The sequence below is a fragment of the Pogona vitticeps genome, chromosome 2 (genome assembly GCF_051106095.1).
Source record: "Pogona vitticeps strain Pit_001003342236 chromosome 2, PviZW2.1, whole genome shotgun sequence".
Classification (NCBI taxonomy): Eukaryota; Metazoa; Chordata; class Lepidosauria; order Squamata; family Agamidae; genus Pogona; species Pogona vitticeps.
In genome coordinates this window covers 135,903,490-135,929,703 of record NC_135784.1, presented here as the reverse complement: position 1 = coordinate 135,929,703, position 26,214 = coordinate 135,903,490, and the positions used below count along the sequence as shown (strand labels likewise).

Genomic DNA, 26,214 nt, shown 5'->3' with positions numbered 1-26,214 from the left:
CAGTGCTATGAAGTGAACAAACAGTTCATTATCACCAGATACTCCAGAATCAGTACTAGGACTAGTAAGACTAGTGCTGGATTGTCACTATTCCTTTAGTATGGTAAGTGTAGAGGTCTTAATCTGTGGCAATTACAGTCAAGACATAACAAGAAAAGTAGAGGACTGGTGAAAAGGTGAACTTTGCATGAATAAACCCAGTTTTAGAGTCTCAATTTGATGGCAACTCTACCCCACCCTCTCTTTTAACAACAACAACACTTGAGTACATGCACTGAAGTCATGTTGAAGAGCATGATCTGCATCTTGGAAGTTCTTGCCTGAAAACTTGCTTCTGCCCTGGACTCCTGTGTACCCTAATAAATTAGCTATCCACTCAGCTATTCATAATTATATACAGATAATAATACTAGTTTAAACATTGCTACAGTGATGATTGAGACAACAAAAGTAAAGCATATACAAGTTCTAGCTTTGCTATCCTACTACAAGCATTACAATATATGCTTATTTTTATAATTCTAGCCTCCATTTTACCTTGGATTTCTCTTCATCATCAAACACTGGGTTTTTGGGCCGAGGTGGAGGAGAGGGAATGAGGGTTCTATCCACAGGAATAACAGGGTCAGAAAGAACAATCCCTGGAAACAGAAAGTAAAAATGCACCTGGTTTGTTACATACAAGATGTCTGGATTTTCAGCTTCACAGGAAACAACCTGAATGGAGGGGCTGGGATTCAGGACAAATTCATTCAAACACAGTGGGGTCTTGACTTGAGAACTTAATCCGTATTGGAAGGTGGTTCTCAAGTCAAAAAGTTCTCAGGTCAAATCTGCATTTCCCATAGGAATGCATTGAAAACCATTTGATCCGTATCTGCTCTTACTGTCCATAGAAACTAATGGGAAGCTGCTATTCTGCCTTCGACCACTAGGGGGGGATATTTTGTTTCTTTTTTTCTTAGGTCAAGAAAGGTTCAGGGAAGGCAGGGAAAAGACAGTCCAGGCAGTCCGAAGACTGTCTCCCAATCCACTCTCTAAACGCTGGGAGGAGTGAGGAAGCAGACAGGCACCCTTTTCACTGGCCAACAGTTAACTGAAAGTTCAAATTTTGCACTTTCCCTGCCTCCCACATGGGTTTTTTCAGTTCTTAACTCAAATCTAAGTATGTAAGTCAAGTCAATATTTTCCTATGAGAGTGGTTCTTAAGTCAAAATGTTCTTAACTCAAGCCGTTCTTAAGTCAAGACCCCACTGTAAGGCATCTGACTTTAACTAGCTCTACAATGTACTTCTGCTGCTTTTATCATGCTGCTGCTGAGGAAGCCGGGAAAGAAACATACAGTTTTATATACGACAAACGACCACACATTGTTCTGAATGTTGTCCCTCAGGTTAACCACCCCATCTTCAAAAAAGACTTTTTCATCTGCAGGCGTACCCCTACTATGGTATGTTTTTCTATTTAAGGCATGCTTCCTCCCATGACGTAGACTATTTTTGAGTTTGCAACTTTGCCCTTGATTCTGTTACTTGCCTTATACTTTGATACTTTATTGCATATTTGTAATTACTCTATTAATGTGATTTGTATGACTGCCCAGAGTGTTCTGCACTACAGGGCAGTAAACAATCTGAAAATAAATGAGGAGGCGGGGCTTTGTGGCAGCAAGATTGGCCAGGTTTCAGGATGCTCCTGAAACTAACTGAGGCCACTCAGTTTTGACCCCTTCAAATTGGGGGGGGGGGGAGGACTTTTACTAGGAGAAGTGAAAGTCTGAAGCAACAGAATCTGACTGAGAAGGGGGTGACCCGAGAGATCCCTGTATTGGCCTCTCTTTGAAGTCACAATCTGAAAAGCAGAAACTGAGAAGGTGGCCATCTTGGCACAGAGCTGTGAATGCCCCAAGACAGAGAGTGGAAAAGTACACAAGGATTTTGGAAAAATAATCTTGACCAATGTACTGTATTCTCAAAGTCTTTCATGGCCGGGATCCAATGGTTGTTGTAGGTTTTTTGGGCTGTTTGACCATGTTCTGGAGGTTTTTCTTCCTAACTTTTTCTAGTCTCTGTGGCCGGCATCTTCAGAGGACAGGAGTTAGAACTCTGTCTGTGTTCTGGTGTAGTGTGTGGGATAGTTGAGTATTTGCAGCTGTGGGATCAGCTTTTTGTCCTTTTCAGGAGATTGGGTGACTATGGTGATCAGATGAGGGGTGACTGACACCCATCAATCACAGTGACAGATCATCTCCCCCTCCCTTATCACAATACACCCATAACAAAAAACACCATGATCACCATAATCATAAATAAATAAATGTTGTGACTTTACTATAATAAAAAGGATTAGAACTTAACACCAAACATAAATTACCAGTCTAATTAGCAGAAATTAGTGTGGTAACCACCCATGTCACTCATGCTATTCTTATTCATGAGCTATTTTGCATGAACCTATGAGAGGGCTGGAGAGGCGGAGTCAGCAGCTACATGAGGCTGGGAGGGAGAAAGAGGAGTCAGATAGGTCTGGTTAGTCAGAGAGATAGAGCTGATTAGGAAAGTAGGTAGAGAAGGTGGTAATGATATTGCAAGATAAAAGAAGTATTGTATGTACTGAGAGAACTGTTGATAAATTGCTTATGTATAATGTGTATGTGAAGAACTTATGTTATTATTTAATCTTCTTCACTTCAATAAATACGGTAAGTTCTGTTTCTGTTCACAAGACAAGTGTTCTGACAAATGTCATTTACATTGTCGATTGAAGTAATCCACTGGTTGCAGCAAGAGGAAAACACGACGTGAGCCTTTGTGAGGGAAAAACAAGCAAGGGCCACTAGGGCAAACGCCACAGACTATATAGTAAATCTAAGGTTCTGTAATCTACAGATCTACCGTCTGTTAATCAACCTCCTGACTGAGCTAATTTCCTGCCTGGGGGAGCTGAAGTTCCTACTTTTGGTGCCACAATACTACAATGCCCTATTTAACAACACAGAAGATGCCGAATGGCAGGAGAGGAAACTGTTTTTCACCTTGTCTTTTCAACATGTAATAGGCATCTTTGATTTTGGATTCATCTGGCAAGGCCACCGTCCAGCTATACAGCAGTTCAATTATTTTGGTTTTGACCTTCTCGGACACTCTCTCCCCGAGGTACTGCAAAAACAACCAAGAAGGGAGAATATTTTTATTTCTCTGTCCTCAGATAAAGCAATCTGCTTTGAAGTATTAGAAAAGTGAATTCCAAAGGAAAATATACTAAAAATAGTTTATTTTCTGGTCTAAGACACAGTCTCCTAACACGCTGAAGCAACTACAGATAAATTCTTCAACAAATTAAAGACGTCAATCACCATTTCCTAAAAATGTGTTCCGAAAATATGAGAGCTTTAACATTTAAGATTTGCGTTCATTTTGTCTTCTCTACACTCATTAAAAAACTGTGGGAATTATTAGTACCTAACTACCTATGGCCCAAAGCTCCTATTTGTATTGAATTGTTTAATGGTTCTGTGGATCTAGGTTCTTATCCCTTTTGTAATCTTTCCATCGCTATTCCCTATGGTGCCATAGACTGGATTAATGCCTCCTCGGGATATGGCGAGTATGCCTATTTACCTACTTGCCCTTGTCCTGACTCATCCTGTGTTTTCACTGGTGGGACCTGTAATATTTTGGGTAATTCCTGTACTAGTAAGGATCTCACCTGTATCCCTTATACTGGCTGGCCTGATAACGTAACTCGATAAAAAACAAAGTTCAGAAATAATCTGTATTTGAACCATTGCTATCTGTCGATATAAATCCTACGCATATCTATTGCGAAGTTTCATGGAGTTCAGTAGGACTTACTTCCAGGTCAGAGTACATTTTCCTTCTTATCCTTATTTCAGTGTGTCTCCTTCCTGTAATTTCTAATTATACAGCACTCTTATCTGGCCAGCAAGTCTGACATGAGCTCCTTTGCCAACTATTCTAATTAATACCCTAGACAGAACAAGACACTTATTTAAAGTGTGGGTTTTTAAACATTCCTTTATAGCAGGTCTTAGTCCAGAGGAAGCAGCCCAAACAAAAATATATATTATCAAGAAAAACAAACTTCACACTAACCTTGGGAGATACAACTTTAATTAGTTCATTTAAAAAACGAAACTTCCCTACTTCATTATGAAACCTTCGGCCACAGTTTTTCATACAAGCTTCTAGTACCTGCAGTAAAACAAAGAAAGAAATATAAGCCATATCTAAAGGGTTGTAGGATCTTTTTTACCTCAATGGATTACTGAAACCTGTATCAACAAGTTGCTCATGAAACCTCCACATGGGATCTGTGGTGCTGGGGCTCAATGGTGAGGGCTCCCAGAAAATCAGCCGAATACCATGGAAGTTCCCTCTGCTTTTCTAAACTCTTCCAGTGCGTTCATCTTTAATAAGAATTCTACTGCTTCTGTAGAAACACTGCCCATATGGATGAATCCATATCTAGGGGAGGGATATGGAGTAATTCTTGCACCATCTGGCTTCTGCCACAGAATATCATGCCTGCCTAGAAGACTGTATACAGAAACTCCACCACACACGGACAAACATAGTGCCATATGAATTCTTCCAACTCTGTGTGCATTATTCGAGCCTATGGACACTAGAGCCTAAGAACACAAACTCTATGGAAATATGTTCAGTTTGTGAATGCTGTATTTAATAGTTGACACCAGCTCCATAATCACAATTTTTAGAATGCTGTATTTTTAATTGTATTTTAATTTTCTTTTTATTGCATTTAAATTGTTGTAAGCCACCCTCTTGAGAGTCCCCTGGACTGCAAGGAGAGCAAACCTATCCATTCTGAAGGAAATCAACTCTGAGTGCTCACTGGAAGGAGAGATCCTGAAACTGAGGCTCCAATATGAAGACTTCCTGGAAAAGACCCTGATGTTGGGAAAGCATGAGGGCAAGAGGAGAAGGGGATGACAGAGGACAAGATGGTTTGACAGTGTCATTGAAGCTACCAACATTAATTTGACCCAACTCCAGGAGGCAGTGGAAGACAGGAGGGCCTGGTGTGCTCTGGTCACGAAGAGTCGGACACGACTTAACGACTAAACAACACAAAGCCGCCCAGAGACCTTTGGGTACTGTGGGCGGCAACTAAGTTAAGTAAATAAATCCTCATATATACATGAGGCTGTTTATATAATACCATTACATTAGTCACTAGCTGCAAACTTCATGAATAACACCATGAAAGTTGGACATGTGACTTCTGTATTTCTTAGACTTCAGGCCCAGAAATTCTCTCAACCAGAATTTTGGGGGCTTTAGTCAAGAAATCAAACTCATCACAGGAGTTTCTAATTACTCATAGATGGGGAATAAAGGTTCTGTCAGCTATTTTGTTCCTGTAAAGAAAACAGTAATGACTGGGAGTGGATAAAGCTTCATGAGAGCTGCAAGGAATTAGGGAACTAGCAGTCTGTCTGTCTTTTTTTAATATGCCACCGTTCTCCCAATAGGGGACCCAAGGTAGTTCACAACAATTAAAATCATACAATAACAAGTTAAAATTTAGGCTCTGTGCAGGGTATCTCTCAAAAAACTACTACTCCCCAATCCCTTGTGGCTCCCACAGAACTCAGCCCCTCCCATTCATTTCCTCTTTCTTCCTCACTAGAACATAATGGCTGAGGAGTCTTCACTCCCCACCTGTGAGTAACTGAAAACTCCTGTAAGGGCTTTCATTTTTTTAGAATTTAGGCTGAGGAAATTCTTGGTGAATTCTGGGAAGTGAAGTCCAAGAAATACAAAAGTACTGTGCATAGGGAAAGGCTGGACAGAGAAGATATATATATCGGAAAATGCGATCAATTTCTCTGAGGGGATTTCCTACACATAAATAAGGCATAACAGAATATTACTGGTTTTTTTTAACAATATAGCCCATGTTGACATTAACAGAACTCTTTAGTACACTGCATCCCAAGCCACATGTATTTTACATCCAAAGAAACTGACTTCTTTTCTATTAACAGAAGAAAAAAATTAAATCACAAATATATATACAATTTATTCAGATTTGAGTTTCAGTAGTATTAGGAACATTTCAGCATGGATGGGAATGACAGATCAGGAAAAAGGAAAGAAGTCACAAGCTGAGGTGGAGACAAAGTTGTGGAAGAGAATCCAATAATGTATGGGCAATAGCCAGAAAAAGTTGCCCTTTCTTCCGACCACTGCAAACTGTGTGCACTAAAGTGAATGCAGCTCAGTCCTATTCATGCTTATTTTGAAGTAAGTCCACTATGTTCCATGGAGCTCACCAAAAAGAGAAATTCAAAGCTATGCAATTTAGAAAAGTATAGGTACATAAAACATTACTTTGAAATAATCATGTGAAACTCTTTTGTAAAAACAGATGGTTCACAAATACCACACTCAAATACCAAGCCTAGGAATTATGGGACCAGACAATCCCTTTGTAGAACATTCTATGCTCTTTTCTTCACTCACACACTTGGAAGGAATCAAAAGGCCATCTTTTCTAAATCTTGTCTTTCTGGCCCCTAAGTGCCTAAAAACTTTAAACTACCTTCTTTTATTGTCCTATGGCTTACTGGCTGAAGGCATCAATCTGCATGTGTAAACACAGAATTTAAAAACAGAGATTAGGAACACCTACTGTTAAAGCCTGGACTGCCTCCCATTCCTGCGGTGACTGGATTTTATGGGCCAGCAATCTCACGGCTATCTGTGGACTATAATAAATAGACAATTGACCTAGATAGGTAGAGGCATTTACACACATGACACTTCATAGATAATCAGAGGACAGGACTATCCCTGTCTCAAAAGATCTACAATCTCTAAAAATCGAAATAAGATAAGCCAGAGAGAAAGAGGCAGGAATTCAGAGGGAGAATATCAATTGCTGTGGGTAGACTGAAGCTGGGTTTCAGTACTAAAGGTTACTGCCCAAGGTTTCATTGCTACAGTTGTCATGATATCTGCAGCAGTCATATTTCCAAGTTTTTTTCTGCAAAGAGTTTAAGAACTGACTTCAAAAAACAGTCTGAAAGCTGAAACTTCTAAGATACTGTGAGATCACTGTGTGATGCAAAATAATCTGTTGTCAGCTACCCATCTCTGTATAAGACTTTATGAAATAAGAATAAGTCATAAAAAAGGATGCAATAAAGCGAAACAACAAATAGCTTGTCTATAGCCTCAAATCCCTTTTATCAGCATTAACTGTTGTTTTCAACAGTGTTCTAGAGTATTAATTTGAGAACTGGCACGCTCCTAGGGATACCCTCCTAATCTTACTGGGCAAGTCTTATGCTTCAGGAGGGTTTCTTATGAAAATGTAAAAATGGGCTGAAATTTAGAAGTAAGTTGCAGTTAGAGTAGGCCAATTGAATTAGTGGAGCTTACAGAGAAGTTGACATACAAATCTCCACTGATTCAATAAGCCTAATCTAGTTGCAATTTATTACTGTACTGGATTTCAGCCAGTTTTAGAAACATAAATCCCTGAATGAATATTAGAAATTAAGATCATTGCAACAATGTCTATTTTCAGAATGGAAATCTGAAAAAGTAAGCCGACATTCTTCAAAACCCAAAAGCAGTCAGAATACATAAAATAAAAAAAAAGTTGTTGTAGGTTTTTTGGGCTCTTTGGCCGTGTTCTGGAGGTTTTTCTTCCTAACGTTTCGCCAGTCTTTGTGGCCGGCATCTTCAGAGGACAGGAGTTAGAACTCTGTGTCCAAACAGCCTGAAAAACGTACAACAACCATCAGATACCGGCCGTGAAAGCCTTTGAGAATACAAATAAATTAAGGTTTATTTAGACATTGCTTAATAAAATCTGCTCCTGGTCTTAGCTCTACATTTCTCTGTTAAAGTCAATCAAAATAGTCTAATATAAAATAGTATATTCAGAACTTGCAATATCATGATCTAGCAAAATAAAGGTACTGTATATCAAATAATCATATTTTGAACAGTTACATGAAACACATTAAAATTAAGCATCAAAAATGTGTTCATTTTAATTTTGATTTGAATGCTTCATTTTAATGTTTTAATACAACCTTGGGATGCAGCTTGAATAATTTTGAACACACACCCTTCAAGTTCTTTGTTGATCTGATCACAGAAGCCAATGATATACTCCCAGTCTTCTTGTCTATTCAGAGGGTTGGTGGCTTTATCTGATGAAAAGAAACAGCAAGTATATTAATCAACCATGAAAACAAAGGGTCTCTTGTCCCTTCCAGATAGAGTATGGGTTGATCATTAACATATTGCCATCTTTCCCCCTTCATGCCAAACTTTGGAAAACAAAATGCCTCTCCAGCTTGAACCTACCAGGGTCTAAATGACACTCCTTTACTTTAGCACAACTTAAATCAGTTTAAGGTTCAGTTGCCCAGCATGACACTGGCACAAAAACAGTTCAACATGGAGAACATATTATAAAAGTTACTCTGAAAAAATTAAGCAGTCATTCAATCTCATATTTATTATGTTGCCCAAAGCTTAAGAATTTCTCAAATAATGAATGGTCAGACACAATTTTATACCACTGAAAAGCAAAACATAAACAGGTCCATACACTCCTCATTGCATCTAACAAAGTTTGTTACATTCCAAGGACAAACATTACAGTTTGTAACTCTTACTAATCAAGGTGTAAACCAGCCAAAATTAAGCACATTGGTTTCACTGATTTCAATGAAGTTCAAAGAGTACTTTGTGTTACTGGTTCACATCCAAATTCTTCTATAGACATCCATATTTTCATGTACTCAGTGAGAAATGCTGATGTTTAGGAAGGTTCCTGGCAGACTAAATCAATTCTTCCCTAAAGTCTTCTTGGTGCTCCAGACTAGAGATGGGGGTTCCATGTACAAATATGAATATCCCCGCACAGGTGACGTTGACAAGGGTGCAGCCTCATGAGGCTGGACAGTCCACTCACCGATCTGTCATGGATGCAGATGGCACAATTCTACCAATGGCTCTGCAGCACATGATCTGCTCACCACTCCTGGCAGGAGGTGGAAGGACAAGCCTTGCTGCAAGATTGAAGAGTGGCGAGCAGATTGCACGCTGTGGAGCCATTGGTAGAATCGCACCATCCACATCTGCAGAGGATCAGTGAGTGGACCATCTGGCCCCACGGGGCTGGACTCTTGTTAATGTTACCTGTGCAGGGATATTCGTACAGTGGACCTTCAACTTACAGACGGCTCCACTTACAGACTTTTCGAGTTACAGACTTCTCTGGCCGCAAAATTTAGGTTCGACTTGCAGCCGGAGAATCGACCTATAGACCGGGAGAAAAAAACCAAATGGAACAAAACCATCCGGTTACAGATTAATCGGTTTTCAATGCATTGTAGGTCAATGGAGCCTCAACTTACAGACTTTTAGACCTGCAGCCACCGTTCCAATACGGATTACCAGTAATTCCGTAAGTCGAGGGTCCACTGTATAAGAATACCCCCATCTCTACTCCAGACTAACAACGGCTCCTTTTGCAGATGAAGCAACAGTAACTTTTGCATGTATTTATATGGTCAGAAAGGTTTAAGACAAGCTATTTCCTTTTTGCCTTTTAAAATATCCTTGAGTTTGGAGTCTCTATCTTGTGGGTCTGACTAGATGGGATTATACTTAAGGGCTTGGCTGTAAATGATAAATTTTGTGGTGTGCTCAGGATGGAAGCTGGAGGCAATCAAGTATGTATATCAATCAATAGGTTTTCGTACAGTGTGGTGCTAAGATATCCATGTTGTAGCTTCACAGTAGAGTACAAAAATGCACCTTTGTTTTTTGTTTTTTGTCCAGGCTAAGGTTGATGTTAGAATGAAAGCTATAGAAATCCTGTTGGATTCCTTTCTGTGGAATCCAGACTTTTAAAAAATGTCACCAAGTACCTCAAGCAGAAGAATAACTTTTGGGTACAATAGTTAAGAAAGCATTGTTCCAGGTCAGCCATGAATATATCTGCCTATTGTGGAGCCGTGGTAGTACCCATGGCAGTTCCATTGATCTGGATATAGGTTTTATTTTCAAAGGTGAAATAGTTATGTGTGAGCAAAGTTGCAGAAGGTGGTGACTAAACTAAGTGGGCTTTGTCCTCATTTTGAATGTATTCTTGACAGCTTGTAGTCCTTGTCTGTGTTGGATGTTAGTGCTGAGAGAGTCTATATCCATTGTGGCTAAGATGGTGTTATCAGGTAGGCTATGAGTAGGTTGCAGTTTCCTTAGAAAGTCTGTCATGTCACTTATGTAGTAGCTAGGTGAGTTGGGGACATATGGTTTGAGAGTAGAAGCCCAAGTATCCAGACACTCTCAACAGCGATAGTATTAATACTTGATATAATGGGCCTGCCATTGCTCTGTTTGTGTATTTTTTTATAGTGAGTAGAAGGTGACTGGTTGAGGTCTGTGTGGTGTGTTAGGATCTTTTCACATATATTTTCAGGAAAATTTTTCATAAGGCTTTGTAATTTGTTTTTATATTTGGCATCGAGTCTGTAGTTAGGAGCTGATAAAATTTACAGTTGGAACACTTATTTCTCAGCTCCCTGTATATACTTGTCAATGACAACCACAGTTCCACCATTATTGCTTCTTTGATTACAAAGTTGGGATTATTTTTGAGGTTGTATATATGGCATCACTCTCTGCCCAACTGAAACTGTATGGTAAATCATGTGTCTTGCTGATTGTCTCAGCATAGGTTTCATGGTGAAAGTGCTCAGTATAAGAGCCCAATATATAGAACATCATTGTCATGTATTTATTTATTAAAATTATTTATATACAACCTTTCTCCCCATAGGGGACCAAAGATGACTCACAACAGATAAAACAACAGATTTTTTTAAAGAACACTATGTGGATCAACAAAGTCCACTGAGCCATGCGGCCATGTATAAATGATTGTCATATACGGTACTCTTACTCTAAGAAAGTGTAACTGATCTTCAAAAGCTAATATTAAAATATAGCAGTGAGTCTTTAAGGTGCTACAATATTTTTGTCTCCTTTTTAAATTTGTTTGTTGGTTTCTTGTCTGATATGCTTGCAGAGACTAACATGGCTACCACTTCAAAAACTACACTAAGCAAAAAGATTTCAGCCAATGTGCAGCTAAAGTGTGGAACTTGCTATTATGTCATGATGTTCGCAAACATGGATAGCTATAAATTGAAAGAGGATGATTATCAATGGCTACATGAAATGTATATGTTACTTGGCCTCTAGAATAAAGGATCTCGTTTGTCAATCCCAGTCACTGATGCAATAGCGGTGACAGAAGATACAGCTCCCATGTCTCACTTATGGTCTCTGCAAAGGCCATGTTGATGGACTAGAAAGCCCTTTAGTCTAACCAGGGACAGATCTCCTTATGAATATTGAACAAGACAGGCATGGATCTTGGCCTGTATACAACTAATGTTAATAAAGCTGAATCATAGAGACACATACTGAAGGTAATATACAACCAATATGAGTTACCATAGATCTAATCTCTTTCCAAAACCATCCAAGTTAGCAGCTACCACTACATCTTGGGGCAGCATATTCTAAATATCAACTATGTGCTGTATGAAGAAGTGCTTCTTATATGTATTCAGCTTTACTGGATAACTCTGGGTTCTAGTATCAAATGGGATTGATAGGAGTTGTGCTGTCTTAATGTATATGGAGTCACGTGTGGAGACAGAAAATCCTTCAAAGCACAAAAGTCTTCAGAGGTCAAAATCCAGACTCTGTACTGAGCCTGTGACTGGACAGGGAGGCTGCATAACTGTTGATGAAGCATCCAATTACTCTCATTGTTATCTTGAACTGCAGTTTCTTGAACATCACCAAAGGCAGTTCCACATAAAGCACATTGCCACTATCCAGAAGTGTAAACCTTTGATTCTTTACAGGTTTTGGACTATAACTTTGGCAGTCCTTTACCACTGAACATGCGGAATGGGTTTCTGTGAAATGAAGTTCAGAATACCTGGAGCTTCAAAGATTTCCCACCATGATCTACAATAACTGACAGTTGTTCGCCAGGGTTTCAGAAAAGAGTCTTTGACATCTCTTCTGGAGATACTGGGATATGAGATCCGCTGCACACATGCTACACCAATGAACTACCATCTTTTTCACCTAGTCTGGGAATGCTCTGACTCTTAAAATGTCTTAATGTTCTAAATGGAGACATATAAACAGAGAGAAACAGAGAAATTTTTGGAGAAACATGGTTTGAAACTTGCAAGAATTATAAAAGATTCATGATGAAATGTTACAGTAAACTTTTCATGAATACTGTGGTGCCTCGCATAGCGATCGCTCCATTTAGCGACGAAATTGCTTTGCGATGGACTTTTTGCAATCACAAAAGCGATCGCTTTGCGATGTTCCCTATGGGATATTTTTGCTTTGCGATGATCGCAGGGAAGCGATCATTGCAAAGCCATTTTCGCACAGCTTATCGGCAGTTTCAAAATGGCCACCGGAAAAAAACATGGCCGCCTGCTGTTTTTTGGGAAGGATTCCTCGCTTTAGAGGCACCGAAAATGGCGGTGCTATGGAGGATCTTCGCTCAACGGTGAGTTTTAAGCCCATAGGAACACATTAATCGCGTTTTAATGCGTTTCTATGGGCTTTTTAATTTCGCTTTGCGATGAAATCGCTTAGCAGCGATTTTTTCTGAATGAATTAACATCGCTAAGCGAGGCACCACTGTATGTCACTAACTAGAGAATATGTCACTAATTTAAAAAAAAAAACCCTATCAGAACATTTAGGAAAATCTAAACCTGAAATTCCCTATTCCTATATTCCTATAGCCAAGGAAAGGCTGCCATGAATACATGTGATCAAATGGCCTTTCCTTCAAACACAGAAAACATGACTAAGAGAGAACCAATGCCATTATTTTTATGCCTGCACAATTGCACATTTCCTCTGAATCACAGAAAGTCCACAGTGGAAAGGGGGCTACAATGACATTGTTTAAGAAAACTGACTGGCAATTGTGTCATTTTGAGCCACAAAACAAATCCAAAAATCTGTACAAGCTATACTTTCATTACCCAAACAAAATAACTACGAAAATGCATGCAAGCTTTTGGGGTAACCAGGTCACTTCATGGGGTGAAATGTTACAAAAAGAGCTAGAGAGGGAAAGGGAAAGGTTGTCTGCTTATTGCTCTGAGATGTAAGAAGGTCTAAGATTATCTTCCTCTCCTTCCACTTGTAACATACCGGTCAATCCTATTGCACAACTACATGCACACAACTCATGGCAGTTGAACTGGTGCTAAGGCAAAGACCTTTCTCTTCAGGCAAGCTTTCCCTTAATGACTGGCTGCCTGGATGGGGCATTTAAATGGATGTTTCTGCCTTACTGCTTTGAACGTGGTTTTGGTGTTGCTGTTGTTTATCATCTTTTAGTGTTGGATCCTTTTTATTATTTGTATACTTACTGCTTTTTGCTTTAAATATTGTGTTTCAATGATGTAATCAATCTTGGGTCCTTTTTCAAGAGAAAGGAGGGGTAAAAATATTTTAAATAGATAAAAATAAATTAAATAAGGCAGAAGTACTATTCCCAAAGCACGTCCACCTCCACATTACACAATTGGTCATACCAGGATGTGTGACTGGTTGTGTAATTGCAAAGTACAATTCACTGTTGCCAGACGTAACACTTGACACATTTACACCAGTGTAACTTTATGTTACACCAGCATGAACAGAATGCTAGCCCTTGTCTGGTGAAGAGATTTTGTAATCTTGAAAACTTGTTATATCTTTTGGGTTTGTCTAATACAGGCTGATTAGATAGTTAAGTTCAGTGAGTCAGATGACTGGCTGCAGAGCCAGAGGTTTGATTTCCCACTCTGCTTCCAAGGAGAAAAGCCAGCTTGTGTGTTTATGGGTAAGCAGCATAGTCTCAGAATGCCGCCAGAAGAGGGGTATACTTCTGTTTACTCTGCTGAGAAAACCCTGGAAAGGTTCACCATAAATCAGAATTGACCATTATTTTAATACAGGTGCTGCTGCAGAATGGATTGAGTGATGGGAATATCTAATTTGCCAGGACCCTCAAAGGAGGCAGCTGTTTATGGTTTGGATATTCTGGCAGACACAAAGAAGCAGGTTAGGTGCTGCCTATGTCCAGAAAAGTTGACAAAAGACTGTGGAAATGAAACCATTATTAATAGCTTTTTGTCAGGAACATATGGTTGTTAGGTATAGTATGTGTACTCAGCCTGCATATGGGCTGCATGTAGAATTAATCCTGGAGAGATTAACTGTTTACATTAATAAATTCAACTGTTATTCAAAAATGTTGTTTATGCTTTAGAAACATCTTTGGGCCTGGCCCCAGCAATGTCAGCCACTACCTCAGAGGTCCATTTACTTATTCCTCCTCCTCTAATGTCATTGTCCTGCCCGAAATGCCCCCACTGCATTCTACACAGGACAATCTCTATGTAAAACAAGAAGTGGATACAAGTCTGACATCAGGAATGGAAACACAAGGAAACCAATTTCAGAACAAGTTAGCATTCCAGGAGGCATTGTGATGGACCTCAAAGTAGGTACGTATTGTATTTAAAAACAGGAATCTCAGAGAAGACTCAAGAGGGACACAGGAGAAACAAATTGGCTTTCTTACAAGTATAAGCAGTTACCTCCCTTGACAGACTCTGACCTACACCCCAGAAACATCTAGTATTCCTATGCCAGCCAAGTTCACTTGGCCTATAGCTATAGCTATTTAAGTACTTGGTAGTCTAATCTCTGCGTTCATGAACTATTGACACTTTATCTATTATCTGTATCCTCATCTAGTCATTGTTGTTGTTATGTACTATGAAGTTGCCTCCAACTTATAGCGGTATTCAAAATGTCCTGTCCTCAACAGCCCAGCTCAGCTCAGGTCAATTAAAGCCTGTGGCTCCCTGGTCATGGAGATATATATAAATACACCAATCATGTATTTGCACTTCAGTGACTGAAATCCAGGACTAAGTCACAACTAGAGAGGCCTACTGAATCAGTGTAGATTTAGTGAGTCAACTCCCTCACCATAAGTGCCATTGATTCAATGGGCCTACTCTAGTTGCAACTTACTACTGGATTCAAGTCATTATCTAAGGCAAGGGTCTCCAAACTACGGCCCGCAGGCCACATCCGGCCCGCCTTGCTGTTTTATTTGGCCTGTTCCCTTAACCCCATGCATGTGGAGGGTGTGCAACAGGAGTGCGTGTGGTGCATGCGTGGATGTGGGGGCGGGAGGGTTGTGTGCATGCATGTGTATGCATGTATGCATGCATCTGTGCGTGCGTGCATGCGGACATAGGGGTGCATGTGTGCATACGTGTGAACACACATTCCTGTTCCTTTGGCCCTCTAAGATCTTAAAAGTGTCCAGTGTGGCCCTCAGGGTAAAAAGCTTGGCGACCCTTATTAATCTTTAAAATGCTAGAATATTTTCTTTTGCCAGCATTCTGAGATAACAATAGAATCTATTTTTATGTTAAATTAGACTCATTTTAAAATCAATCATATTTTATTTCTATTTATGGCTTTAAGGGAATGCAGTGAATTCCAATAGTAGAGAAATACTATCATAATGAATGGTTAAGAGCATTAAAAATAATATGTTCACCCATATGTGGCCATTCTGGAAGATAGTTATGAGAACAGTGAACAGTGCAGACCTATATTTATTTTAAAAATACTTTCCCTCCTTTCCTTCTTTTCAATCATTCAATGTAGTTTATATATAGAAACTTAAAGAACCAAAGTAAACAATCAGATAACTGAAACAAAATACTTTACTCAAGAGCAATAAAATGTCTTGCAAAACATAGCACTTGATTACTTCAACATTCAGTGTGATAGCTGGATATATGTTAACAGAGTCTACTGAAAAGTTTTGTTCCAGAGATAGTAAGAAGTACATGTCTATTTTAAAAAAATCTTTGATCATGCAATTACACATGCAACTTAAAAATGATAATTGGTACATGCTGAATCAGAGACAGTCCTAAACACACAGTTCCATATGGTGTATAGAAAAGTATGCTTTTAAGGCAAAAGGTAGAGAACTTAATGGTGGACCAGCAGTAAGCAGAGGGCTGTGGGTTTTTTAGATATTATTTTTAGACAATGTTTCATTTTTCTTCTTAAAAAATCCCTTCCACTGAAACTAATGGGAGTAAAACTTCCCACACAAACTTAATGCTGTTGTAGGCAAGCAACTCATTCCAGCAAATTATATCCGCCTTTTTTGCATACCTTCTATGCTCTCTCAAACACATCATTATTTTAAGGTAAACTTAGAAAAGTTCCCCTTAAGAGACTTTTAAAATTATTATTATTATCATTATAATTTATAAAATCCATCCATGCTGATTTAACATCGTGCCACCTGGGTACAGTTTATAATCATTTGTTAAAACAACTACAATACACATTATGCTCCTAATCTATACAACGTCCTTCTAACCATTGATAGAACAAGTCCCATTTTTGATAATATTTTGTATCTTCCTTTCCCTTGATTTTCAGTGTTAGTCTATCCATTTTTGCCCATTGAACCATCGTTCATCCTCCATTTTCCAGCTTAAAAGAAATGTATATAGTTTCCTAAGTAATTTATCATCTGATGTTAACATTATTTGATCAAATGTTGTCTGTTCTTTATAAAAATCATACATTTTAAAGTCCCTTTCATATCTTGATTGTATTTGCATTATGGACCACCACGATGCATCTAATCCCTGGTCTATAAGATCTTGTTTTGGCTTTAATCTCCTATCTTTGTCTAAGACACAGGTGTCAAAAACAAGGCCCGCGGGCCAAATCCGGCCCCCCAGACCTCGACTGATGGCCCGCGGAGCCGCCGCCAGCCTTGCAGCCTCCCCCCGCTTTTTTTTCAATGAATTTACTCCGTGCCTGCACGGAGTAAATTCATTGAAAAAATGGCTCAAGTTAACAAGGCTACGTCCTCCTTCCGATTGGCTGTGGCGCTGTCACTCCTTTCCTCTCCCTCCGCCCCCGCTCCCCCTCCCTCCCTCCCTCCCTCCTGTGCCTGTTCCTCGCTCGCTCTCGGCCTGAGGCGAGAGCCGTTCCCAAGGCCGCGCAAGGAGGGGGCTCCGCGCCGCCTCTGTCGCCCCGAGGGGAAGGGAAGGGAAGGGGAGCGGTGGGAGTTCCTGGCCGGGCTCCAAGGCGGAGGGAGGAGATGCTGGGGGGACGCGGGAGGCAGCGGCCAGCGCGGCCCTGAGGAGAGGGAGAGAAGAGGGAACGCGGAGCGATGCGCCGGCCCGGTTGGGTAACGTCAGAGGCGGCCGTTCGACCCAGCCGCGGAGAGAAGGGAGGGAGGGCTGGCTGGTTGCTCGCTTCCCTTCCCTTCCCTGACGTTCCGTTCTCTCTCTTGCTCGATTGGAATGCCTGAGGATTTGAAAGGACCGAAGAATGCGTTTTTTTTTGCGAGATCCAAGCAGAGTTGCATATACTAAATAACTCTCTCTCTCTCTCTCTCTCTCTCTCTCTCTCTCTCTCTCTCACACACACACACACACACACACACACACACACACACAGAGACCCCGGCACTTTCCCTTCCTTCACACACACATACGCATTCTCTTCCTTCCTGTAACTCTCTCTGTCTCTCTCTCTCTCTTTCTGTCTCACACACACAGAACCCGGCACTTTCTCTTCCTTCACACACACACACACACACACACACACACACACACACGTTCTCTTCCTTCCTGTATCTCTCTCACACACAGAAACACACACACACACACACAGAGACCCCGGCACTTTCTCTTCCTTCACACACACACACACACACACACACACACACGTTCTCTTCCTTCCTGTATCTCTCTCACACACAGAAACACACACACACACACAGAGACCCCGGCACTTTCTCTTCCTTCACACACACACACACACACACACACACGTTCTCTTCCTGTATCTCTTTCTCACACACACACACATACAGAGGCACTTTCTCTTCCTTCACACACACACACACACACACACACACACACACACACACACACACACACACACACACACACTTTCTCTTCCTTCCTTTTCCCACCAAGTCGGATGGGGTCCTTGCAAGGCCATCAGTACAGATACAACCGGCCCTTTGATAGGGACCAAACTGCTGATGCGGCCCCCGATGAACTTGAGTTTGACACCCCTGGTCTAAGATATCTGTATAGGTCAAAATGTTTTCAAAATTCAAAGGTTGGGATGAACAAATGCTTATATGGGTGAGACCATCCTGGTATTTTTGTGTACATTTTCATTATTTTTTCCCATATTATATACAGTGAGTTTCTAATATAGTGGTTTTGGAAATACCTAGGAGTTTTAGCTTTCTGATACCATAAAAAGGCATGCCAACCCAACTATAGATCATGTCCTTCTAAATACAGAAGTCTTTTGCTTTTCAGGCTAATCCATTCTTTCAGCCAAGTTAGAACAGATGATTGGTAATATAAGGTCCAGTCCGGGTAAACCAAATCCTCCATTTTCCTTGGATTCTTGGAGCATTTTTAATTTGATTCTGGCTTTCTTCCCCTGCCAAATATATTTTAATATCACCTTGTTTAGATCGTCAAAGTATTTCTTCTCTATTTTCACTGGCACTGTTTGAAACAAAAAAAGTAGCTTTGGCAAAATGTTTATTTTGATTGTTGCAATTCTTCCTAATGCTGATAGTTGTAGGCTTGTCCATTTTTCTAGGTCTATTTTAATTTGGTTAAGTAATTTTATATAATTATCTTCTTTTATAGTTACACATCTGGCAGTTAAATACTGTATATTCCAAGGTACTTGACTTTTTAAACTATTTGTAGATCTGACATCTCTGAGAATTTATTTTTTTGCTTGGCTGTTACGTTTTTCACTATAACTTTAGTTTTTTCTTTATTTCTCTTCAATCCTGCTACTTTTCCAAATTCATCGATTTTCTCCAATAATCTCGATGTTGTTTTCAATGGATCTTCCAATATAAACACCAAGTTGTCTGCAAATGCTTGTAATTTGTAGCTCTCGTCCTTTATTTTGGTGCCTTTAATCCCCTTAAGAGACTTTCTTAAAGCTGTCTATAAAAATGCCGGTGTAACATGGCAGGTAAGAGGCCTCTACACTATTCACGAGAATTCCAGAAATGAAATCTCACTTCTTCTATATAAATGCTAAGAAACTCACACAAGCCACTATCTCTCAGCAGCAATTTTCAATCTACAATACAGGGATAATACTGACCTATACCTAATAAGATTTTTGTAAAGATCACAGGTATAATGTACGGAACATACAAAAGCAGTGCGTAGCTGAAAATTATGACGATCAGACAAAATACTTTACTAATGGCTTCTACTCTTGTTGGCTACTACCTTCAGGATCAGAGGCAGTTGCTGAAGTACGTGAGCAGGAAAGTACTACAGTATTGCCTTAAAGTTATGTTTTTGGGCTTCCCTTAACTAGGTGGCCACTGCAGGAAGCAGGACACTGAACTAGGTAAATGATCCAATGGAGGTATTTTATGTTCTTAAACATGCAATGCACTTGCTTCTCTCCTTTATAATGTAGTCTTTAATACTGAACACTAATTTTAGATTTGGTATAGGGTTATCAATATACCAGAACTATAATTTAGTTAGAAAATCTAAGCATGCAAACCAGCAAGGGGACTTGGGTGAGAGCTGTTCTTTATAGCAAAGGAACCAATTACTTTGAAGACAAAGAGGAGAATGTATGTGGAATTTCACCACTGTTTTTTAATTAGAAATGAATCACTGGTTAATGGAGCCAGACATCAGCAATCTGTGTCCCCTGTAATTGCAGCTCTAGATTTCTGTTTAGATGTCTCATCTAAACTGAGTACATTGCACACTCAAGCATACAACTGTACTAGATCCATATCGGATAAGAAGCTCAGTTCTTTATGCTGGGCAAATTACAAGGTCTTCTTCCTCCCAAATCCATGCAACAAATATCTAGGGCAGGAGTCCCCAACCTTTTTCACCCCACGGACTGGCTGGGGAGGCAGGGCACTCCTGTGCTCGTGCACATGCGTGAACTAGACTGCATGCATGCACAAACAGTGGTGCAGCGCTTGTGCTGAGCACATCTACTCATGCGCATGCACAAACTGCAGCACGCTTGTGTGGGCGTGCTTGCACACTCATAAGCATGCACAAACGGTGCCATGGCACTCACACGGGCAAACTGGAGCGCACGGGCATCCACAAATCAGCTGTGTGGAGGTGAGTACATGCGGAGGTCTGTCTTCATGGCCAGTCCGGCTCAGGCCATGGACTGGTAGTGGGCTGCAGACCGGGGCTTGGGGACCTCTGATCAAGGGAATAACCTTCCTGAACCATTTTGAAGCATTTAGAAGCTATGAATTGTACTCTGAAAGAGGAACATCGTCAAGAGGTAAGCAAAACACAAGAATAGGGCCAAAAATACTCAGCACTGGGAAGCAGCAGAAACTGAATGGACAGAGAGAGCAGGAAAAAATAGCTGACAGGTATATGTGGACCGAGAACTCCCAGAAGCACAAGCTGGATTTCGAAGGGGCAGAGGAACTAGAGACCAATTTGCTAACATGCGCTGGATTGTGGAGAAAGCCAGGGAGTTCCAGAAAAACATCTACTTCTGCTTCATTGATTACGCAAAAGCCTCTGACTGTGTGGACCACAACAAACTATTGAAAGTTCCTAAAGAAATGGGAGTGCCTAACCACCTTATCTATCTCCTGAGAAGCCTATACGTGGGACAGGAAGCAACAGTTAGCAACTGGATATGGAACAACTGGTTGGTTCAAAATTGGGAAAGGAGTACGACAAGGCTGTATATTGTCCCCCTGCTTATTTAACTTGTATGCAGAATACATCATGCGAAAGGCTGGACTGGAGGAATCCCAAGCCAGAATTAAGATTGCCGGAAGAAATATCAACAACCTCCAATATGCAATTGATACCACTCTGATGGCAGAAAGTGAGGAGGAATTAAAGAATTTCTTAATGAGAGTGAAAGAGGAGAATGCCAAAAATGGTCTGAAGCTCAACATCATAAAAACTAAGATCATGGCCACTGGTCTCATCACTTCCTGGCAAACAGAAAGGGAAGATATGGAGACAGTGACAGATTTTACTTTCTTGGGCTCCATGATCACCGCAGATGGTGAAATCAGCCACAAAATTAAAAGACGCCTGCCTCTTGGGAGGAAAGCGATGACAAACCTAGACAGCATCTTAAAAAGCAGAGACATCACCTTGCTGACAAAGGTCCGCATAGTTAAAGCTATGGTTTTTCCAGTAGCAGTGTATGGAAGTGAGAGGTGGAACATAATGAAGGCTGACCGCCGAAGAATTGATGCTTTTGAATTGTGGTGCTGGAGGAGATTCTTGAGAGTCCCCTGGACTGCAAGGAGAACAAACCGATCCATTCTAAAGGAAATCAACCCTGAATGCTCACTGGAAGCACAGATCCTGAAGCTGAGGCTCCAATACTTTGGCCATCTCATGAGAAGAGAAGACTCCCTGGAAAAGCCCCTGATGTTGGGAAAGAGGAGAAGGGGACGACAGAGGTCGAGATGGTTGGACAGTATCACCGAAGCTACCAACATGAATTTGACCCAACTCCGGGAGCAAGTGGAAGACAGGAGGGCCTGGCGTGCTCTGGTCTGAGGGGTCACAAAGAGTCAAACACGACTTAACGACTAAACAACAACAAGAAAAATATGTCAGGTACTTCTTTCGGGAAATTGACCATCTTTCCCCCACAAAAGCTAAATATAAAGAAAAGGAACACAAACATGATTAGAAGTAGTATGGGAAATTAACAACTGTGAGATCTCTGTTAGGAACCAACAATGCCTTGTCCAAGAATGAGGAATGTGTGGCCTTTCAGAGACAGTCAGGTTGTACTTTCCATCAGCCCTTGTCAAGATAGCTAATGATGAGGGATGATGACAACTGCAGTTCAGCAGTACATGAAGGGTAGTAAATCCCCTTGCTCTATTACAGTACTGTACTTGAAAAAATATTAAATAATCTGTAATCAGAGCACATTACACTACATTGGTGACATTAAAAAGGAGAACATAATTTGCCAGCTGGCTGCACCTGTCACAGGAAGTGTCCCATTAACACCCAGGAAATGTGCATTATTTATTATGCCTGTATAACTACGTAATTATTAATTGTGAAATATTTTAACAACAGCAGAGGAAGTGGATTGAAACAGTATGGCCAAACTCTATAATCACAATAACAACAAGGGAAGGAGGATATTTTATTAGCCGCCCAGAGTGGTAGAATATACCAGATGGGCGGGATATAAATCAAATAAATAAATAAATAAATTTCTTCAAGGAATGCAACAAACTTTACTGAGCCATTTTTACAGCAGCCCTTTAAGATGGGGAAATATTAACCCCCATATTACAGATGCAGTGCTCTGAGACAGCAGACTGCCTATGAATTAGCTGAGTTTACTCCTTAGAGAAGACAGGTGGGCCTGGCGTGCTCTGGTCCATGGGGTCATGAAGAGTTGGACACGACTTAACGACTAAATAATAACAACAATTACTTAGATGAAGTTTGTAACAGGCTCTCTTGCTTCATAGCTCACAATCTGCTATTCTGGCTCTGTGAATTATTGTCATGATATTCCCAGGTAGACTGCCATTTCTATAAAGGAGTAAGACTGAGAAGACCTGGGTTCAGATTCTTTACCAGGTGTCTTTGGGCCCAATACTATCCTTCTGCCAGTCTCTCCTACCTCATAATGTTGTGAGGCTGGAAATAGGGAGAAAGACCATGCATACGGCTTTAAATGCCCCAGAGGAAATACGTTATATCAATTTAACAAACAGAAGAGATTTGGAAAGCTGGCATGGGGCATTTCAGGAACTGGAATGGGTTCTGTTGTCACCATCCCAAATTAAAACCATAGAGATTTTTATTACTTAAACAATACTATAGTTTATCATACCTCTTCTTCAAGGAGCTCAAGGTAGCATGCACATGGGCATGTGTGTGCACACATCTGCATGCGTTCATATATACATACACACAGCTTTATCCTCACAACTATCTTGAGGAATATTGGCTGGCCTGTGTCTCCCTGTAGCCCTTGAGCCAGGCATTCTAACCACATTTCACACATGTCCGAAAGTATCTAAGGATGGATACCCTCAAGAGACAGGCCTTAAACAATGACCGGGGGGGGGGGGAATAAGCTTCTGGTTTATGCATTTCTGTTCCCTAACAAGAAGGAGAAAAGGCTCATTAAAGGCGTAAATTCGTGAAGGCGAGAGGATCCTCCGTGGTCCAGACTGAAGGGAGAAGAAATCCGAAAGGGTCGTCGGCGCAGGAGGAAGCGGCCGGAACCGGATCCCCCGGAAAGACTGGGTCCATAACCACCCCTAGCGACGCGGGCGGACTGGTCAGCGAGAGAGGGGCCAGCCACAGGTAGGGCAACCCCCTTCACGCAAGAGGGGACAAGGCGGCCAGGATCCTTGCGCCTCTCACGGGGCTTCGCGGGAAGGAAATAACGTCCGCCCGTCCCGCGTCGCCTCTGCTCTGACAGCTGTCAGGGGCAGAGAGGAAGCCGGTCCTCCCTCTCCACCGGGTCCCTCCCGCTTCAGCCTGGCCCCCTGTTTTCTTTCTTGGTCTGGCTTACGGCCCACAGGAGCCACTCTCTTCTCCTCCACAGCCGCCTCCCGGTCCCACCCTTCCCGGGGGAGTGGGTGGTCTTTGCCCCCATTCACACGCTCCTGGCAGTGCACGCAAACCGCCCTCCCCCCGTCTTCCTCCTCCTCCTCCTCCTCCGGCTCCCAGTTGCCCTCCCAGCCAGCCACCCTCGGTCCCTGTTTCCTCCTTTCCCCCAGAACCGCCGTGCCTCTCCCGCTCGTTCGGCTTAAGGGGAGAAGGCAGGGGCTACTCACTCAGCCAGGACTCCAAGCTTTCCCCTTCCGCCTCCGCCATGTTGCCGGCCGGTCCGGAGGCTCCGCCCGCGGCTGAGGAAGCGACGCCGCCGCTAAGCGGGTTCCGCGCCAGGCCCAGCCCCAGCCTGTCTGGGAGGGAAAGAGAGAAACCGGGTCAGCCTCTTCAGGGACTGCAGCACCCCCTTTCGTTGGGCTGTGCTCGCGTCCTCATGGCGATCAGTACTACTTTTATGATAATAGGATGGTGGTGGGGATGATGATTTTCCCTTGTTATTGTTAGCGGGGGTCAGGTAACCCCTCCGCGAGGCGCAGTTCCGCTCAAGCAAATCACAACCGTCGAAATTAAAACGGAACAAAACACCGTGACAGGAGCGCGGGAAAACAAACTCCCTCACGTTGTTCAAACCGGTCGTTCCTGAAGAAAAAGGAAACCAGCGCCCTGAAACAGGGCATGGGAAACCGCTTGGAAAAAGTTGCCTTGGGCTTTTGCAGGCTCAAAACGGTTACCTTTTCTGGACTACTAGTACGGTCCGCCAGCCAACATGACCTCTGGCCAACTTTGCTGGGGGATTCTGGTTCTAATCTAAAGGATAACGTCTCAAAGCCTTTGCCCCTTAAATCACCCAATACCCCCGGAGTGATAAACAGGTGCCCAATCCCAGCACACACATACCACGGAGTTCCTTCTTGTAGGATAAAAACGACGCCCGTGGCATCTGGACATCCATTGCAACATACTACTGTATATACACAGTTTGCGCTGTGAAACTCTTAGCTCTTCCTTACATTTTTCTTCTGCAGGCAGACTTGCCTATCAAGTAATTTAACTACAAAGAAGCTGCAACTGTCAAAACACTTGCTTAGGATGGAATTATGTATCTTGATTTAATTCCATCAGGATATAGAAGAGCCCACTGGATCCATCCACTTCAGCTTTTCCATGGTTTCTAATGGAATGCTTCCTAGAAGCTTTGAAGTAGGCTCTGAAGGCAAAAGGCCTCTTATTTATTGCTCCCCATTAACTTATCTTCAGTGAAAATAACTGAGACCTGTGGTCACCTTAAAGGTTAGCTTTATTTGCCTTAAGCTTTTGGAAACTGTAGCTCACTTCCATAACACCCTTGGCAGGATCGCCATGCTGGCTGGGGAATTCGGGAAGTGGACTGCAATCCACAAAAGTGCATTCAAAACAAAACCTTCTCTTCTCTTTGGCATTACAAGTCTCTTGCGTAACAGTCTAACTGTAGTTACCACCATCATCCAGATATTCAGTGGCACATTTATTAATTAATTTTAATTGCCTTTCTAGTAAACATTTCCAAAATAACAGAAGACCATTGCAATATATAACAACATCTATGATCTAGTGGTGATTTTGTTTTTACCATTAAAGCTTTTCACCCATGGTCCAGAGACTCCCAAATACTTTCTTAGGGCAAAAGGAAGCTGCAGGGAGCCTTGTAATTGGGGGATAAAAATATTTCAGTTAGTTTTGCTTCACTATTTCTGGAGCTGGATCATAGCATAACATTACACAACAGCACTTTACCTATTGTGTGTGCATCTCTTGTGTTCTGTTCTCACTCTCTTGCCAACCAGTTTTATGGTATGAATCTAAATTCTAGTGTTATGGGAAAAGGATTAAAAATATAATGTGCATTCCCCTCACCTTTCATATATGCAGACCTCTATCATGTTCTCTTTCTTCAGTCACCTTTAAAATATATACTTGTATAAAATAGGGATAGAGAATTTTTACTAGAAAGGCAATTAAAACTTTGGCCCTCCAACTTTTTTTAGCCTATAATTCCTATCCACCCCATACATTTTAGCCAACAATAATAGATAATCAAAGTTGTAGTCATAAAAATCTGGAGAATCAAATGTTCTCCACCACTGTTCTAAATTAAAAAGTACCATCCACTGTAGAAGACTTGCATACAAGTCCTCCTAAACATTTTGATTGTGCCTTTCTAAACTCTCATGGTTCCATGCCCCACTCTGAGATGCAGAATGATCAGAACTGTAGACAGTATTCCTACTATAAACACTCAGTTTATTTCTCTAACAGCATAATGTGCCAGTTTTATTTGCATTCCTTTTCTTTATAAATTCTACATGGTATTTGTCCCTGTTCAGAACTGCTGCACACAGTGAAGGACTGTTGCTCTGTGGCAA

General features: G+C 41.4%; 1 protein-coding gene across 2 annotated transcripts in view; it reads right to left on the bottom strand.

The window, feature by feature from the left end:
* Positions 1-24,181, bottom strand: part of GGA3 (golgi associated, gamma adaptin ear containing, ARF binding protein 3) — a 45,196-nt gene extending 21,015 nt beyond the window's left edge. The window contains exons 1-6 of one of the 2 annotated variants that reach the window (XM_020806297.3): positions 24,037-24,181; positions 8,131-8,215; positions 6,682-6,757; positions 4,116-4,214; positions 3,035-3,158; positions 538-641 (exon numbers count right to left, since the gene is read on the bottom strand). In XM_020806297.3, coding sequence (XP_020661956.3) covers positions 538-641; positions 3,035-3,158; positions 4,116-4,214; positions 6,682-6,757; positions 8,131-8,215; positions 24,037-24,076 — 528 coding nt within the window. In that variant the 5' untranslated portion in view covers positions 24,077-24,181. The remainder of the gene's footprint in view (positions 1-537; positions 642-3,034; positions 3,159-4,115; positions 4,215-6,681; positions 6,758-8,130; positions 8,216-24,036) is intronic. The other variant, XM_072990564.2, reaches the window with a different exon arrangement.
* Positions 24,182-26,214: the final 2,033 nt, after the last annotated feature.